General features: G+C 35.6%; 1 protein-coding gene across 1 annotated transcript; it reads right to left on the reverse strand.

Annotated features, from left to right (window-relative positions):
- Positions 1-8,659: 8,659 nt before the first annotated feature.
- On the reverse strand, positions 8,660-10,438 carry LOC122017952 (transcription termination factor MTERF8, chloroplastic-like). Its single transcript, XM_042575676.1, has 2 exons — positions 9,239-10,438; positions 8,660-8,989 (listed from the first exon to the last, which is right to left on the reverse strand). The coding sequence occupies exon 1, from the start codon at positions 10,394-10,396 to the stop codon at positions 9,299-9,301; it is 1,098 nt and encodes a 365-aa protein (XP_042431610.1). The 5' UTR covers positions 10,397-10,438; the 3' UTR covers positions 8,660-8,989; positions 9,239-9,298.
- Between the last annotated feature and the right edge of the window lie 1,348 nt (positions 10,439-11,786).

An 11,786-nucleotide genomic window follows, 5' to 3' on the forward strand; every position in this document is an offset into this window, starting at 1 on the left:
CAAACTTAACTTGGGTTGATCACATCAAAAAGGGAGAAATTGTTAGTACCCCAAGATAGTTTTGATGTAATCAACCAAGTCAGGTTAGGTCATATTGGTTTTTAACCCCTGTGTCTAAGTGTGCAGGAACTTAGGAGTACAGGAAGTCGAGAGAAAGATTTAGCTAGCGAGAAGGACGACACAGGAGAGAGCCGACGGGCTCGGTACGTCCGAGGTACAAGGTGCTACGGAAGAGTATGCGGGCAGACGAGAAAGAGGTGCGTGACATTTCCGACGGACAAGAAGCCAGAGAGGAAGACTGTTCGAAGGCCAGAAGTTGGGTTTGGGTGAGCCCTATTCTGGATAGCCGAGATCACCCAAGTGAGGCGAGCCGGAGCGAAAGACCCAGACCAATGCGAGCAGAACTGGAGCGGAAGACCGAGACTGAAAGTCAACAAAATGCTGACTTTTCGATCCGAGGTGCCTCGAGCTAGTCCGTGGCGCTTAGACTTAATTTGGGCACCATGACTCCGGGCACCCGAAACTGAAATTTATCCGAAATGTGACATGACGTGTTGCATTACGATGGGGATAAAGTTTTATCCCATGGAGGTGCCTGAAACCCTTCCAAACACCTCGATCAAGGCTATAAATACAATCCTTTTGCAAATGGTTCAAATACAACACTTGTAAACACTTTTAGCTTGTTCTATTACTTGTTTATGAGCCATCAACGCTGTAAGATGCTTCTCCGTCTGAAGGAGACAATTTACTGAGCTTTCAATTTCCTTGGATTAACAACCTCCCCGGTTGTGACCAAGTAACCCCTTCATGCCTCTCCTCTTAGTTTACTTATTAAACTTATTTTATACAAGTGTTAGTTTAATAAAGCTATAAAGTTCGAGAAAGATTCATTTTTCTTTGCAGGACTATTCATCCCCTCTAGCCGGGCCACCAAGGGTCCTACATCTCGGGTCTTCAAAATCAACCTCCAAGTTGATCTTCTTCAATCTTGCTCGTTTGAGTGATACTCCGATCGTTTAGAGTTGAGCTCATCCGAATTCAAATCTGATCTTCTTCTCGAGCAGGCTTCCTCTCTTGCTCCTCGTCCCTCGAACATCGCGCATATCGTTCTTATCTACCAGTATACTCTTTTGCAGCTTCTTGCCTCTCTGATGTATCGAGTTTGTCTGCTCTCTTCCCGTATCATCATTCTTGCTTGCTGGGTCTTTTGCTCAACTTCTTGTGCTACTAAGTTTCAGCACACTTTGACAAAAGACATTAAAATATCACATGATGTAACATAACTCGGTTGATCATATTAAAACTAATCTGGGATAATTATAATATCTCTTTTTAATGTGCATTAATCCGAGTTAAGATTAGGATAAAACAAACAAATAAAATACAATTAAAACATAAATATGACATTTAAGTGTAATAAGATGGATGGAATAAAATAATAATTAAAGAAATGAATAAATAAAACATCTCTCTAAACTTAATCATCTAATTATTCTCCCTATTCGATCACAAAAAAAAAACTAAGAGAAAAATAGGCAAAGTTAAAAAAAAATCTCAACTTTTTTTCAAGAAGTCATACATAAGCATCTCAAAGCTGTGGATTTTTTATCGAAATAAATTCACAAATGAATTGATTTTTAAGAATTAACTTTTAGATTTCTTAAAAATAATTTAAAATTTATTTAAATTTTGGAAAATATTGAAATTTTTTTTGCTGATGTCAAAGAAAAGTTTTCAGATCAGCATACAAATTTTCATGAACAAATGTGTTTTTATAGTATAAAAAAAATATTTTGGGACAGAAATATATATATTTTGAGAATTTAATGTTTAAAAATATTTTTATACTTCAAAAATTTTTACTAATTTTCCTGAGCATATAAGATATGATATTTATCTATAAAAAATTTTAGATAATTAATTAAATAGTATTTTCAGTAAAAAAATTCATAAAACTTTATATAATAGTAAAAAAAATTGAAATAATTTCTATCAACATAAAACAAAAGGTTTTATCATGGAAAATCTAAATCTTTCATAAATCAATGTTTAAAATAATTTAATTTTAAAAATATGATTTTTATGTTAATAGATAATATTTTTATTTTTCATAGAAAAAAATTTAAATAGAAAATATGAACAGAAAGTCTACCATTTGAATTTTGCTAAAAATGTTAATAAATTAAAATAAATTAATTTTCTAGCATACACAAGAAATTAATTTTAACAATCTAGTATAGATTTTGATATCCAAAATAAGTTTTTCCTATTGGATTAACGAGATAATTTTTTTGAATATATTTTCGTGTTACTTTGCTAATTTGATCTTTATAAAATCTAAAATACCAATTTAGTTCTCTATTATTTCTAAAATTTGAAACTTTAAGAATGCATCATTCTTTTTCAATCTTTCAACTTGCTCTTTTAATTTAGAATTTTGCATTTGAATTTTGTCAAATTCTTCTAGTCAACATGCTTAAGCTAAGATCGTTTTCAAATCCATATTGTCTTTTTTCAATTTAATATTCTTTGATCTAAGTTTACATAAAGATCTAGACATGAGTTTAATACCTTTGTATAATTGGTGAGGAGGTAGAAGACATACCACACTTACTGTATCAGATTTAAAGCTGGAAGCTCTCCCTTCACCGCTGCTTTCCTCTGAAGCAGTTCCCCCTTCATTGATACTTTCCTCTTGGTAGTTGGTTGTAAGTGTGATTCCAGCGTATTTTTCATTCTCGGATTCTTCTGTTGATGACTCGTCCCAAGTTGCTTTGAGGTTTCGTTATTTGAACTTTCTTGTCCCTTTGTCTTTGTCTTTGTCTTTTTCTTTGCTCTTCAGCGTTGGGCAGTTATCTTTGATGTATCCCTCTTCAGTGTAGTTGTAGTATTAAATTTTTCTTCTTCCAGGGAGGAACTTCTTGGCCTATATCCTATTAAATTTATTAGTCTTAAAGAACTTATTTAGCTTTCTTACCCCGTATGCTTACTCATCTTTGTCCTCTGATGAACTTGAATCTAGTCTGATTTGCTTAGCTTGCAGTGCTAAGTTCTGACATGACCCCTTTTTATTTCTCAATCTTACACATCAAGTTTCATGTAATTCCAAGATAGAAAATAAACTTTTTAAGCTACTTACCTCAAGATCCTTAGAAATATAGTAGAAATTGATTATCGATGTCTAGTCTGGGGTCCTCGAGAAGGCATTAAGTGTGTTTCTCAAGGTGTTTTTATTGGTTACCATTTCTCCGAAGTTGGTGAGTCCAGTGATCAACTCCTTAAGTTTGGCATATAGTTGAGCAACTATTTCTACTTCTTCAAGTCGAAGGTTACTGAGTTGATTATGAAGAAGATCTCGTCTTGCGAGCTTCGCTTCTAAGGTCCCTTCATGCGTTTATAGGAATTTCTCCCAGAGTGCTTTTGCCAAGTCGTAGTTGCCGATCCAATTGACTTCTTGGAATAGAAGTGCATTTAGTAGATAGAATTCAGCTCTTTCGTTTGCTACGAAGTCATTATGCTCTTTCTTAGTCCACAGATGCTCATCCTTTTCTTCTCCATGTTGATCTTTGGATACTGCAAAATCACATTTGATTATTAATAATAAATCAAAATCTATTTTAAAAATACCTCTATTTTCTTTTTCCATGTTGTGATCTCGTCCTCAAACTTAGCAGATAGATGCTTGGTCCGGCCATATCTTTGTTGCTTCAGTTGGCAATTAATCCTTCTAAAGTGGTTGGGCTCTGATATCAATTGTAGGTCCTATGTTAGGCCAACTAGAGGGGGATGAATAACCTTGAAAATTAAGTTAGAATAATATCTCTTGCTTTGGATTTAGTAAGAATGCACAATTAATTAAGCAAAAATAATTAACATAAAATAACAGAATAAAGTAAGAGGACAAAAGATTTTACTTGATTACAACCTACGTGATTGTTAATCCAAGGCAGTTGAAAGCTCTACTAAAATTCTCATTCGTGAAGATGGAGTAGCCTCTTACCGTCTTTAAAGCGAAGGAATTACTAGAAAGATTAGTATAATGATTGATTTATAATTCTTAGCTCTAGGGGGGTTTTTATAGTCTCTAGAAAAAAGTTACCGTTGCTTAGAGGCACCTCCAACAAGATCCAAGGCACCTCTAAGAGGATAAAAGTTTACCATCTCTCAACGTTATTCTAATGACTACTGTTCATTGGAGGCGCTTCTATAGAAGCTCTAGGGTGCCTCCAATAGAGGTGGAAGGGTGCCTCCAGTCACCAGCATGGCTCCTTTTTGAGATGAAAGGGTGCCTCCATGCTCCTTGGAGGCGCCTTCACTCTAGCGGCTGGCAGATGTAATTCTGGCACCCGAGGAGTCCTCAATCACAAGTGAGGCGTCTTAGGTCTTCAAGATCAACCTCTAAGTTGATCTTCTTCGATCTCGCTTGTTTGGGTGATACATCGGTCATCTAGAGTTGAGCTCATCAAAATTCAATTCCAACCTTCTTCTTGAGCAGACTTTCTCCCTACCTTCTCATCCCTCGAACATCGCACACATCCTCATTATCCACCAGTGTACTCTTCTGCAGCTTATCATCCCTCAGATGTACCGAACCCGTCGATTCCCTCCCCGTGTCATCTTGAATCTTCCGCTAGACTTCTTGTGCTCTTAAGTTCCTGTACAATTAGACACAAGACATCAAAACATCATAAGACCTAGCTTAATTTTGTTGATTAGATCAAATCTAACTCAAGGTACTTATACTATATTTTGATAACATTTATCATGAGCTCATTATAAGGCTTTGAACAATGATACCCACTAACTAACAATACCAACGGGTTCCTAGGACTCTCTTAATTAAAAAAATATCAAATTTTAAATTTTTGAATGACATAGGGCCATAGCCAATTTCATCTGAAACTGAATGAAGGATCTAAATCATTTCAAACCAAAACTAATGTACTACTAAAAGCGTCCTTAATCTATCAATGCCTTTAAATATGAATTTGACAATGTAAATCAAAGTAATGCCTTTTTAAATTTGCAAAGGTATGATAAAAATTATCGCAAACTCATTAAAAAGCTTTTGACAATATAGTACTATAAGCCTCTTTAGTATATCTATATTCTTAGATTTGAATTTGACATATCTAAATTCAACAGTGAAAATTTAGAACAATGAATTTTTAAATGCATTGTAGTTTGATAACATTTATCACGAGCTCATTATAAGACTTAGGACAATGATACTCACTAACCAACAATACTAATGAGTTCCTAAGACTCTCTTGATTCAAAAAATATCAAATTTTAATTTTTTTTTATATAATGTAGGTGTTATGACCCTTTGAGAGCTAGAGGGGGAGTGATTAGTTCCAATCACTTCGTTGAGTTTCTTTGTTGCAGCGAGAACTTGAAGTAATGCTAACACCCTTGATTTTACTTGGTCCAAGGGTTCACTTTCCTCACTCACAATACACTATGAAAACCTCCTTCTATGAGGCGAAGAAGCCTCGTACCAACAAATACAAAAGAAAATATGAGAAATACAACAAGAAATGCAACAAGAACAAAGAAATGAATGCAACAATGAATGACCTTTGCTCTTGATCTCTTGTTGTTATTGATTGCCTCTAGATACTTGGAGCGTGTAGCAACACTTGTCTTCAAGAAATTTCAAAAATTGATAGAGAGGGTTGGAGAAGATCTTTTTAATTTGAATCTTCGAATGTCTTTGTAACCCGTATATTAGGGTTCACAATCGATTGACCTTACACCCAATCGATTGTCATGTCAGATCCAAGCAAATACAACCGTCCAAATCTCGCAATGACTCTTGTCTTCTTCTCTCAATCGATTACGTGGCTTCAATCGATCACCTGATCGATTACGATGCCCACTATTTGCTTGTGTATTTCTCTCAATTGATTACCTAATCAATTAAACTCCTTGTGACAAAAATAACTCCCCAATTGATTGGAGGGTTGAATCGGTTGGATAATCGATTCAACACCTCTTTATGCTCACAATTTAGGCCCCTAATTGATTAGCCAATCGATTGGTGAAAGCTTAATCAATTGGCTAATCGATTCAACCTTCTCCTCTCTTGCGACACATAGCTCTCAATCGATCAACTAATCGATTGGAATTGGCACAATCAATTACCTAATCAATTGTCCAATCCTAACTTGCTTAACCTAAATCTAAGGTTCCCTTGCTCAACCTTTGGTCAATCATGACCTATTGGGACTTCCCCACCGAGTGTCCGATTAACCTTTAATTCACTTGGACTTTGTCAACTTCCGTTGGACTTTCGATCACCAAGTGCAGTCGTTCTTGACCCACTTGGATTTTACTCTGCCTAACCGCAGGTAAGACTTTCCTCTTACTAACGTGCGATCTTCCTTAACACATTTGGACTAACCCTCGAGTTATGGACTTTCCTTTGTGAACGTGTGATCTTCTTTGACCTACTTGGACTTTCCTTAGCCTAACTGTAGTTAGGACTTTCCTTTGCCCACGTGCGATCCTCCTTGACCCACTTGAACTTTTCCTTGCCTAACCATAGTTAGGATTTCCCTTTGCCAACGTGCGATTCTCTTTGATCCACTTAGACTTTCCTTTGTCTAACCGCAATTAAGACTTTGTATTTGTTTAGCCTCCACTTAGGACTTTACAGTCAACTATCTCGTACTCCACAACCTACTTGACTTTCCTCTCACATATCATCAAATATCCGATCAACCTTGACTTACTTGACCCTTTCAGATATTTTTTAAATATATTGTCCAAATATCAAAATTTAAGCTAGAATCCACTTGAGCTTAGTCAAACTGATCAACCTTTATCCAGAGATAATTACACCAACAATCTACCAATAATAGGTCCATAAGCAATTTCATCTGAAACTTACTGAAGGACTTAAAAAACTTTGAATCATTCTAAACTAAAACTAATGTTCTCCTAAAAGTCTAATGTATCTATGACTTTATATCTAAATTTTGCAAGGTAAATCAAAGGTAATGAATTTTTAAACTTGCAAAGGTTTGATAAAAATGGTCACAACCCCATTGTAAAGGGCAATGAATTTTCAAACTTGCAAGATTTGATAAAAATTGTCACAAACTCATTGTAAAGTCGATGACAATGTATTTTCGAAAGCCTCCTTAATATATTTATGTCCTTAGATTTAAATTCAACAACGAAAATTTAGAACAATATTTTTTTAAATGCACTGTAGTTTAATATCTTTTATCACGAGTTCATTATAAAGTTTAAGACAATGATATTCACTAATCAACATCACCAATAAATTCCTAGGACTCTCCTGATTTACAAAATATGAAATTTTAAATTTTTGAATGATGGCAAGCCCATAGCCATTTTCTTCTCAAACTGGCTAAAAGACATAAAGAAGTTTGAATTATTTCAAACTAAAACCAATGTATTCTTTAAAAGCCTCCTTAATGTATTTGCCTTTATATAAATTTTTTAAACTTATAAAAGTTTGATAAATTTATCATAAACCTATTATAAAACATGAGACAATGATATTCACTATTAACACGCTCCATGAGTTTCTAAAACTTTCTTGATTCAAAAAAACTATTAAATTTTTAAAATTTTTAATGCTGTAAGCCTATTATTCAATTTGAACTCTGATAAACTTAAAATTAGATAACTTTGAATCATATATTCCTAAAAAACTATTTAATATATTCATTTCTGAATTCGACATCATAAATTGAGATTAATGCATTTTTGAATGGGTAGAATAAAAATTTAAAGACACATATGCAAACCTATATAATTATTTTATGAAAGAATGAGTAATATAATGAGAACGTATTATGTGATTTTAACATTATGAAAGTTAAGTAAGCCAAATAAAAAATCCCCAAACTTACATTTGCGATTCAATAAAATGTCATTAAATTTATTCATAAACATTCCATTTATTTAACCATGGAGATATAAAAACATCAAGGAAAGCATTCAGTGTAAAATGGACAAACGAATTTATTTTATAAATTGTATATTTGTCATTAAATTTCATTTTATATAACTCAAAACTTCAAACTCTTTTATTTGAACAATCGAAAATAAATAAGTGAGATTACAAAAAATAAAATTTAAACTAAATAAACATGTTACTTGACCAGATAATCCTTGAAAGTGCTAAAAAGTTCAATTTGATGAATGAGCACTGTTACTGGCCCAGATATGAGTTATTCATCATCACCGAAATGTACTTATTTGATGAAAATTTTCAGATAAAGACAAATTTCAGAAGCAATGAATTAGTGTTTCTACAAATATATTATTACTTCTATTATTACTGTAATGGAACATTTTGCTAGTAAATTTACAGCTTAAAGAAATGTATTTTCTAGATATTGCATCTTACTGAAATTAAATTCTCACAATCTCATCAGAAACTTAGGAAATAATTTAGATAGACCCCACACCAATACTGAAACTAATCCACAATATCATCTATAATAAACAAAATGAGGTATTTATTTGCACAACAAAATAAGAAAGAACACCAAAGGTTTATTATCATCCCTAGACCACCACCACAACAACAATAACAAGATATGTATCCCATCCATTCAGAGTTAACTGGATGAATACTTTTCCAAAAATGAACAGTGAATATTATAAAGATAGTAATAATCAGATCCTTTTAAGTAACTATGAATTATTACAAATAGAGTTTCCTTTGATCTAGTACCTTTAGTTTTGGTTGATTCAACTAATCTTGTTTATAATCACTGTACAATTCAAATTATTTAACTATCAGAGTCTCAGCTAAATATACTTCAAATACATGAATAAGAATATCATTTTCCATACAGCTTAATGAAGGCGCTTGCAATGTGAATTTATGCTACTTCAACTTTCAAAAACATTAACCAAATGATGATAAAATCAGTTTGAAAGAAGACGGTTGCTCTATAACCTTGGCATACAGGCATTGTAGCCTGGCATACACCCAACTCTGCATGTAAAAGGGGAACAAAATCACCATTGATCATTCTAAAAGACAAATCTCACAACTGACAAGTTCCTAGAACAAATCTTTTTCAACTAAATCAGGTCGCAAAATGGAACTCAGACAACTAACATCTTCAAGTCTACAGTACACAGTTACATTCATGATATAAAATATGAAAATAGTAAGTAAACTATATGAAAACTAGGATAAGATTGGATCAAATTGTTGCTTATGCAGTCATAAAAATCATACCCAAATAAATCCTGGCATTCATTCGCAGTCTGGATCATTTCCTTTGAACTCAGCTACAACTCACAGGACTTCAAGCAGTTTGGGTAATTTATCTTTGTAAGGGAACACATACTTTTGCAAAAAATTTGGTGGTGGTGATATAAAAATTGTATGTAGCGTGTCTTGTGAAGTCCATAACCCTTCAGATTTTAACATCTCCATTACATGAAATCGAGGAATTAACCTCTTTTCCAAACTGAGTGTTAGAAACATTGGCCACTTAGTAATGTCTGAAGGTGCAATTCCAACATCCTTGACTAAAAATTCCATCTTTCTCTGCAACATCTCCGTAGAAAACCATACAAACTTAGGATGTTTCTTCATTGCAGCAAAGAAATCCGAGTTGGACCAACCAAAGCTGTTCATGATCTTGACGTGGGCCTCAAATTTTTCCCTGCTGACCCTGTGCAGCACAACAAGGATCGAGAAGAACATCCGAGATCCCCGGGGAATTCCGATCCCCTCAACTCGATCTACCAAAGCCCGGATGGAATCTGGTTTTTGTGTGATGAAGCTGGGGATCCTTTTAAGGACAAAAGAAATTCGCTCTTCAGGAATGCCACATTCATCCCGTAAGAAGTTCATGTTAGGGCGCACTACATTCTCAATGTTGCTGCCAAAAAACCATCTACTACTCCGCAGATTCTTGAGGAGGATCTCCCTCGATCCAAATAAACTTTCCCAAATCTTCAATCTGGGGAGAAGCGTCTTCTGGATGTTGAAGCCAATAACGATAGGGTGCCGCCGAACGATATCGACGATGTCGGACTCAGATAATCCCATTTCCCCCAAAAGTTTAAACTTTGGAGCGAGGTTAGTCTCCACATCCCAGCTCAACAATCCTGGTTTCCAAACTATTATCCTTCTCAGAGTAGCACCATCAAGGCCCTGAGATCTGAAGAATCGAAGAACGGAGTCCGGCTTCTCGGTGGACTTAATACGAGGGAGCAACTTGGAGACCTTGGAAGCATCGTCGGCGGAGAACCCCATTTTATTCACGAGGTACTCGACCATGAAGTGGGGATCGGGAGAAGCGGTGGCGCCGGTGGAGAAGAAGAGGACGCGACTGAGTTGCGTCGACGGAGGGAGCGCATCGCGGCGGACTAGGGAGCGAAGCATCACGTCGTCGTGGCGTCCGACCTAGTAACTTCGTCACAAATACAACCCAACGACCAAATTGTAAAACCCTACTTGAAGCACCTCATCCGGGTTAACTTCACATTTGACCCCCCGTATGTTTCATTTTTTCTTAAAACTACCACGAGAATAAAAAAAACAAAAGGACTCCCAACGAATGAGCATGGAAATGATTTACTGGCCGATAAGCGTTCGGAATCTCAATAAAGTTAAGAATAATTTCAACTTTTCCATTTACCTCCTCATATATAATCATATAATCATGAGATCTCATTGTGACAAAAGGCGAATACGTTCTCCCTTCGACCGCCATGTCATCGCCGGGCCCGTATTCACCGTGATTTACTCCCTCTCATACTCGTGGGGCAGGGGTGAGGGGGCCGCTGGGCGGCGGGACCCGCCTTTGCAACATATAATCATGAGATCAGCCCCCACGGGCGAGATCAACCGGTTATGACATGGTATTCTTGCAAGGTCGGGAGGTCGAAGGTCTGCGGCAGCAATTGCGATAACATCAATATCTGTCCGTGCTAAACACCTTCGACCGCCATGTCATCGCCGGGCCCGTATTCACCGTGATTTACTCCCTCTCATACTCATGGGGCAGGGGTGAAGGGGCCGCTGGGCGGCGGGACCCGCCTTTTGCAACATATAATCATGAGATCAGCAATATATTAATCACTATTCTAAATATCTCCTTTAATCATAAGATCAACAATATATTAGTCATTATTCTAAATATCTCTTTTATGTATTAGTCATTATTCCAAAGGTTAGTAGCCGTCCGTGATTTACCTCCTCCGTATTGGCCTTGGGACGGATTGACGGGGGCGCTAGGGGAGAACGTATTCGCCTTTTGTCACAATGAGATCAACAGTGTGAAACTGTTGGATGATGATTTTTTTTTCTACCCACAATGAAAATGATTTAGTGTTCCACGAAGATGGCAGAGTGGTTAAAGCTTAGTGAAACTAAAGAGAATATCATGATAAAATTCTGACTTATGTTGACGTTGAATTCAGTAAAAAATTTTGGATTGGGCGACCGTGGTTGAAGTACTCATGGGTGAAAAAAAAATCCACGAATTTATCTTCACAAGCAAAGAGTCAATTCAATGTTGAATGATCTTACAGGGACGACAAAAATCGTTAGGGTCCATTACCGATGACTTATTGCAACACTTCCATGAGTTACTTTGAGACCGGTGGAAATTTCTATAGAACCGGATCAATTATCTTAGGATAAGAGGGATTGTAAAAACTAGGCACTTGCGTTATAAATAAAAAATAAAAAATAAAAATTGATTTACTATACTATTCATTTGGAGATTTCTTTATGATGATCTATTTACAATATATATTAGAAAATCATT

Source organism: Zingiber officinale, chromosome 8B (assembly GCF_018446385.1).
Source record: "Zingiber officinale cultivar Zhangliang chromosome 8B, Zo_v1.1, whole genome shotgun sequence".
Taxonomy (NCBI): Eukaryota; Viridiplantae; Streptophyta; class Magnoliopsida; order Zingiberales; family Zingiberaceae; genus Zingiber; species Zingiber officinale.